Raw genomic sequence first — 8,453 nt, 5'->3', positions numbered from 1 at the left:
CTCCCCTGGTCCCTGGTAAATTATTATGGTCAGGTTGATCTGGAAAATAATGTTTTAAAGCAACCAAAATAATTTTATCATACTTGAACATTGATGGATAGAAGTGGCATATCTAATGAAAATCAAGTTTATCTAGCTTGTTAATAATATGCATAGCTTATCACTATGCTTAAGTATTTCTTACCTAAATGTTGCAAGGCTTTGTTTTAATTCTAATAGCTCATAAGAGCTGATAAAACAATGATCACTTTTTTGAACTGCTGGTGATTGGGCTTCTATAGTTTCAGTGTTGCATATACCTTTTCTTACCAGGAAGCAGAAGAGTCATCTAACAGTTGTATTCAAAAACTAAACAATGTGGAATTTATTCAAATAATCATACTACTCACAAAGTAGTCTTTAAACAGCTATACCAACATCAGTTAGTAGAGTTACTTGCAAAACTGGTTATCAAATACCTATTAATTTAAAAATCTTAATTTACGAAGTATTATGTCAACTCTGTATACAAAATTTCATTTGCCATATTATGCAACTAGGAAACAAATATTTAACTGGATGTATATACATGAAAAAAATGCACATAGGTTCATTCTAACTGATCTGCTAGTAACGAATCCTTCTAAATTAAAAAAGAAAATAAGCAATGGAATATATTCTCAAATATCATGGAGTACTGAGGAAAGTGTAAATTAGAGATTTGAAAGAACGTTTAATTAGGACTAAAATCATGAACTGTTAGCCACTTCTATTTTCTAATAACAGTATCATATGCAGAGAAACAAAACCTACAAGCTCACTGAACTGGGTTAAATGGTTTTTAAGCTGATTAAAACTACTTAATTTAAAATGAACTCTTTTTGAACCTCAAGTAAATGATGCAGTATTCAACAATTTATTTTAAAAATGACTTTAACAATTTTAGCATCAGTAAAAAAAACATTGCTAATACACAAATTGAAAAGGGCTTAAAATCAAGTCCTTGGTTCCACATTGCATTTCATATTCCCATTTGTATATCAGCAAAGTTGTAGAAGCTGTCTATATCTCCAGATGCCGCATCCTTGCTTTCTGACACAAACATCTATGTTAAACATAAAAGAGACAAAAAATACATGCTAGTAATCCCCAAATTCCAAAGCCCACATTCTTCACAGAACAGTCACAGGCTTGCTATTTAAAAGAAATTCAAGTACATCATTTATAATATTTGTGGATTTTCTGTAGAATTCATGCAATATAGTTTCAAAAGCTATGATGTAATTGAGCTCTTTTAAAAGCACTTAAGATATAATTAAGATCTTTACTTTCATAATACTTAAGTTGTATTTTATTACACTTGGAATTTCAGTTTTTAAAATATGTAGCAGTCAATATTATGAAAGCTACGAATAAAGAGGTTTATTTAAAGAACTCTTAATTTCTTCTATTTTCTAAATAAGAATCTCAATAGGCTGAGAAGGAAAACTTGAGATTATCTTTTTCAAAGCTGCTAAAGATATATTACTAATTTTAAATTAACTATTTTCCAAACATCAACAAAGTAGTACTCAATAGAACCCTTCAAAAACAGCTTTTATAAATGTCAGCCAGAAATTAGAGGAGACCTGGGTTCTATTTAGCTTTATCATAAACTAGCTGTATGAGGCTGACAATTTAATAAACCTCTCTGGGCTCAGTTTCCACATATGTAAAATCAGAAAGTTGGATTAGATAATCTTTAACTCATTCAGATCTAAAAACTCCAAATCATATAATCATTTTCTCTCTGTTTCCTTTTCTATTCAATCTGATTTGCCTTCTCCCTTAGTACTGTTGAGATGATAAAATGAGACAAAAGACAAAGTACTTTAAATTATGCAAATTCAAGGGACCATAAGCCAAATCAGACTACAGAATCAAAAATTTCCTCTCAGATAGTTATCAAAAAACCCCAGTTATATATACTCATGTAGTCCTCTTATAATGTTTGGTTTTTAAGCTATATTAAGTTGTTTAAGTTTGAAATTTTCAGATACAGCAACCTCATCAACCATATCTAGAAAATACCTACATGTAGTGATTTCTAGATATAGCTCAACTTCAAGTTTTGACCAAGTATTACTGAAGCAAATGAAAATGAACACTGGGCAATAGGATTGTCCATCTAAAGTATACAGTCTTAGAGATATAACATTTTCAACATATCACTACTTTTAAAAAAGGAAGAACTTGAAGAGACATTTGGGTGAGACATTTTACTTTAGAAACATGTATTATTGAAGGTTTTTAATAAGTAGATACTTTGTAAATTTTTAACCTATTAAAATTTTAGTTTGGCAAGGAAAAACCAAAGCTTAGCTCCCAATTATTTACCATAAATTCTAAAAATCATGATGTGCTGAAAATACTATTTAATTGTAAGGAAAAGGAAAGGAAAGGAAAGGTTTGAATGAAATATAGTCAATAAAATCTTGTACCTTGGTCCCACTGAATATCTCGTTGACAATAAGTTGACATCCTTCTACAGCACCATCTCCATTGAACTCCAAGGCAATAACAGGACCTATAAGCAAACCCAAGAAGTGTTGTCTTAACATGAATATAAATCTATTCTCAAATTAATCTTTTTATTCTTCCCTGAAGAATCTTCAGCATCTTCTTTGGGGGTAAGAGAAAAGAAAGAAGGGAATAGACAGATGGGACACGTCACTTCAGCTACTTCCTACTCTAATCATAAAACGAATTAACATAGAGTCTCATCACATAACAAGTAGCTTCAGTGCCATTATAGGACTAGTGTCACACTTTTAAGTGTTGTAAATAGTCTGGCTTTTCTGGTATTCATACTTCTACGAAAACCATAAAAAGTACAAAAAATAGTTGATAAAATAACAAATAAGATCAGAAGCTATTCAAATCATTTTGCTAGGCAGCCAGTCTTGCTTCCAACTCTCCTACTTACCAGCCAAGTTCTGGGCCACGAATAATGAAGCTAAGCCAAGTAGGAATTGAGGCCAGGCACCAAAAGTAATGACCATCTGAAAGTATTTTTCTTGAATGTGCCATAATACTATATTCTAGAATCAACGACCAAGTTTTTATTTTTTAATTCTCCAAATAGGATATTTGTGCCTCCTTTCCCATATTTATTTGATTACTTATAAACCACCTGTACTTTAAATTCTGATACAAAGATTCATGATTCAGTTTGGCTTGGATTTAAATGTAGCATTGGAACTACTGGTGTCAAACTGTTGGCAAACATGGCTGTAAGTGAGCCAAACAAAACAAGCCTTTCAATTCAATTAAATTTTTTCCACTATCACTATATTCCTAATAGATTTGCTTTTTATCTCCTTCAGTAATGGAGAAGTCCTGACCTCCAGGAAATTACAAATTTCTTTAAAAAGACATAAATCTACAATCCTGCAGCCTCTGGAACAAAAACCACATTCACAGAAAGACAGACAAGATGAAAAGGCAGAGGGCTATGTACCAGATGAAGGAAAAGATAAAACCCCAGAAAAACAACTAAATGAAGTGGAGATAGGCAACCTTCGAGAAAAAGAATTCAGAATAATGATAATGAAGATGATCCAGGACCTCAGAAAAAGAATGGAGGCAAAGACTAAGAAGATGAAAGAAATGTTTAACAAAGACCTAGAAGAATTAAAGAACAAACAAACAGAGATGAACAATACAATAACTGAAAAGAAAACTACACTAGAAGGAATCAATAGCAGAATAACTGAGGCAGAAGAACAGATAGGTGACCCGGAAGACAGAATGGTGGAATTCACTGCTGCAGAACAGAATAAAGAAAAAAGAATGAAAAGAAATGAAGACAGCCTAAGAGACCTCTGGGACAACATTAAAAGCAACAACATTTGCATTATAGGGGTCCCAGAAGGAGAAGAGAGAGAGAAAGGACCTGAGAAAATCTTTGAAGAGATTATAGTCGAAAACTTCCCTAACATGGGAAAGGAAAAAGCCACCCAAGTCCAGGAAGCGCAGAGAGTCCCAGGCAGGATAAAACCAAGGGGAAACACGCCGGGACACACAGTAATCAAATTGGCAAAAATTAAAGAAAAACAAAAATTATTGAAAGCAGCAAGGGAAAAATGACAAATAACATATAAGGGAACTCCCATAAGGTTAACAGCTGATTTCTCAGCAAAAACTCTACAAGCCAGAAGGGAGTGGCAGGATATACTTAAAGTGATGTAAGGGAAGAACCTAAAACCAAGATTACTCTACCCAGCAAGGATCTCATTCAGACTCGATGGAGAAATCAAAAGCTTTACAAACAAGCAAAAGCTAAGAGAATTCAGCACCACCAAACCAGCTCTACAACAAATGCTAAAGGAACTTCTCTAAGTGGGAAACACAAGAGAAGAAAAGGACCTACAAAAACAAACCCAAAACAATTAAGAAAATGGTAATAGGAATATACATATTGATAATTACCTTAAGCATGAATGGATTAAATGCTCCAACCAAAAGACACAGGCTTGCTGAATGGATACAAAAACAAGACCCATATATATGCTGTCTACAAGAGATGTACTTCAGACCTAGGAACACATACAGACTGAAAGTGAGGGGATGGAAAAAGATATTCCATGCAAATGGAAATCAAAAGAAAGCTGGAGTAGCAATACTCATAACAGATAAAATAGACTTTAAAACAAAGAATGTTACAAGAGACAAGGAAGGACACTACATAATGATCAAGGGATTAATCCAAGAAGAAGATATAACAATTATAAATATATATGCACCCAACATGGGGGAACCTCAATACCTAAGGCAACTGCTAACAGCTGTAAAAGAGGAAATCAACAGGAACACAATAATAGTGGGGGACTCTAACACCTCACTTACACCAATGGACAGATCATCCAAAATGAAAACAAATAAGGAAACACAAGCTTTAAATGACACAATAGACCACATAGATTTAATTGCTATTTATAGGACATTCCATCCAAAAACAGCAGATTACACTTTCTTCTCAGATGCACACGGAACATTCTCCAGGATAGAACACATCTTGTGTCACAAATCAAGACTCAGAAAATTTAAGAAAATTGAAATCATATCAAGCATCTTTTCTGACCACAACGCTATGAGATTAGAAATCAATTACAGGGAAAAAAAGTAAAAAACACAAACACATGGAGGCTAAACAATACGTTACTAAATAACCAAGAGATCACTGAAGAAATAAAAGAGGAAATCAAAAAATACCTAGAGACAAATGACAACAAAAACACGATGATACAAAACCTGTGGGATGCAGCAAAAGCAGTTCTAACAGGGAAGTTTATAGCAATACAAGCCTACCTAAAGAAACAAGAAAAATCTCAAATAAACAATATAACCTTACACCTAAAGGAACTAGAGAAAGAAGAACAAACAAAACCCAAAGTTAGTAGAAGGAAAGAAATCATAAAGATCAGAGCAGAAATAAATGAACTAGAAACAAAGAAAATAATAGCAAAGATCAATAAACCTAAAAGCTGGTTCTTTGAGAAGATAAACAAAACTGATAAACCATTGGCCAGACTCAGGAAGAAAAAGAGGGAGAGGACTCAAATCAATAAAATTACAAATGAAAAATGGGAAGTTACAACAGACACCACAGAAATATAAAGCATCCTAAGAGACTACTACAAGCAACTCTATGCCAATAAAATGGAGAAGCTGGAAGAAATGGACACATTCTTAGAAAGGAATAACCTTCCAAGACTGAACCAGGAAGAAATAGAAAATATGAACAGACCAATCACAAGCACTGAAATCGAAACTGTGATTAAAAATATTCCAACAAACAAAAGTCCAGGACCAAATGGCTTCACAGGTGAATTCTATCAAACATTTAGAGAAGAGCTAACACCCATCCTTCTCAAACTCTTCCAAAAAACTGAGGAGGAAGGAACACTCCCAAACTCATTCTACGAGGCCACCATCACCCTGATACCAAAACCAGACAAAGATACTACAAAAGAAGAAAATTACAGACCAATATCACTGATGAATATAGATGCAAAAATTCTCAACAAAATACTAGCAAATAGAATCCAACAACACATTAAAAGGATCATACACCAGGATCAAGTGGGATTTATCCCAGGGATGCAAGGATTCTTCAATATACGCAATATATGCAAATCAATCAATGTGATGCACCATATTAACAAACTGAAGAATAAAAACCATATGATCATCTCAATAGATGCAGAAAAAGCTTTTGACAAAATTCAACACCCATTTATGATAAAAACTCTCCAGAAAGTGGGCATAGAGGGAACCTACCTCAGCATAATAAAGGCCATATACAACAAACCCACAGCAAACATCATTGTCAATGGTGAAAAACTGAAAGCATTTCCTCTAAGATCAGGAACTAGACAGTCTCAGCACTACTATTCAACATAGTTTTGGAAGTCCTAGCCACGGCAATCAGAGAAGAAAAAGAAATAAAAGGAATACAAATTGGAAAAGAAGAAGTAAAGCTGTCACTGTTTGCAGATGACATGATACTACACATAGAGAATCCTAAAGATGCCACCAGAAAACTACTAGAGCTAATCAATGAATTTGGTAAAGTAGCAGGATACAAAATTAATGCACAGAAATCTCTGGCATTCCTATACACTAATGATGAAAAATCTGAAAGAGAAATTAAGGAAACACTCCCATTTACCACTGCAACAAAAAGAATAAAATACCCAGGAATAAACCTACCTAGGGAGACAAAAGACCTGTATGCAGAAAACTGTAAGACACTGATGAAAGAAATTAAAGATGATACCAACAGATGGAGAGATATACCATGTTCCTGGATTGGAAGAGTCCATATTGTGAAAATGACTCTACTACCCAAAGCAATCTACAGATTCAATGCAATCCCTATCAAATTACCAATGGCATTTTTTTTTTTGGAACTAGAACAAAAAATCTAAAAATTTGTATGGAGACACAAGAGACCCCGAATAGCCAAAGCACTCTTGAGGGAAAAAAAACAGAGCTGGAGTAATCAGACTCCCTGACTTCAGACTATACTACAAAGCTACAGTAATCAAGACAATATGGTACTGGCACAAAAACAGAAAGATAGATCAATGGAACAAGATAGAAAGCCCAGAGATAAACCCATGCACCTATGGTCAACTAATCTACGACAAAGGAAGCAAGGAAATACAATGGAGAAAAGACAGTCTCTTCAGTAAGTGGTGCTGGGAAAACTGGACAGCTACATGTAAAAGAATGAAATTAGAACACTCCCTAACACCATACACAAAAGTAAGATCAAAATGGATTAGAGACCTAAATGTAAGACTGGACACTATAAAACTCTTAGAGGAAAACATAGGAAGAACACTCTTTGACATAAATCACAGCAAGATCTTTTTTGATCCACCTCCTAGAGTAATGGAAATAAAAACAAAAATAAACAAATGGGACCTAACGAAACTTCAAAGCTTTTGCACAGCAAAGGAAACCATAAACAAGACCAAAAGACAACCCTCAGAATGGGAGAAAATATTTGCAAATGAATCAATGGACAAAGGATTAATCTCCAAAACATATAAACAGCTCATGCAGCTCAATATCAAAAAAACAAACAACCCAATCCAAAAATGAGCAGAAGACCTGTATAGACATTTCTCCAAAGAAGACATACAGATGGCCGAGAAGCACTTGAAAAGCTGCTCAACATCCCTAATTATTAGAGAAATGCAAATCAAAACTACAATGAGGTATCACCGCACACCAGGTAGAATGGGCATTATCAGAAAATCTACAAACAACAAATGCTGGAGAGGGTGTGGAGAAAAGGGAACCCTCTTGCACTGTTGGTGGGAATGTAAGTTGATACAGCCACTATGGAGAACAGTATGGAGGTTCCTTAAAAAACTAAAAATAGAATTACCATATGATCCAGCGATCCCACTACTGGTCATATACCCAGAGAAAACCATAATTCAAAAAGACACATGCACCCCAATGTTCACTGCAGCACTATTTACAATAGCCAGGTCATGGAAGCAACCTAAATGCCCATCGAGCAACGAATGGATAAAGAAGATGTGGTCCAAAAAAAAAAAAAAGATGTGGTACATATATACAATGGAATATTACTCAGCCATAAAAAGGAACAAAATTGAGTCATTTGTTGAGACGTGGATGGATCTAGAGACTGTCATACAAAGTGAAGTAAGTCAGAAAGAGAAAAACAAATATCGTATATTAACGCATATATGTGGAACCTAGAAAAATGGTACAGATGAGCCAGTTTGCAGGGCAGAAATTGAGACACAGATGTGGAGAAGAAACGTATGGACACCAAGGAGGGAAAGCGGTGGGGTGGTGGTGGTGGTGGTGGTGGTGTGATGAATTGGGCGATTGGGATTGACATGTGTACACTGTCATAAAATTGATGACTAATAAGAACCTGCTGTATA

General features: G+C 34.5%; 1 protein-coding gene across 1 annotated transcript in view; it reads right to left on the bottom strand.

Moving 5' to 3' along the window:
- Window positions 1-560: 560 nt before the first annotated feature.
- RP2 (RP2 activator of ARL3 GTPase) overlaps window positions 561-8,453 on the bottom strand; it is a 45,166-nt gene continuing 37,273 nt past the window's right edge. Inside the window, exons 4-5 of the mRNA XM_082610013.1 lie at window positions 2,460-2,545; window positions 561-1,084 (exon numbers count right to left, since the gene is read on the bottom strand). Of these exons, the coding sequence (XP_082466139.1) occupies window positions 1,001-1,084; window positions 2,460-2,545 (170 nt within the window). The 3' untranslated portion in view covers window positions 561-1,000. The remainder of the gene's footprint in view (window positions 1,085-2,459; window positions 2,546-8,453) is intronic.

This window comes from Mesoplodon mirus (assembly GCF_964341445.2).
Source record: "Mesoplodon mirus genome assembly, chromosome: X".
In the NCBI taxonomy this organism is placed as follows: domain Eukaryota; kingdom Metazoa; phylum Chordata; class Mammalia; order Artiodactyla; family Ziphiidae; genus Mesoplodon; species Mesoplodon mirus.
The sequence above is the reverse complement of the archived record's forward strand: the minus strand, read 5'-3'. Positions and strand labels throughout refer to the sequence as shown.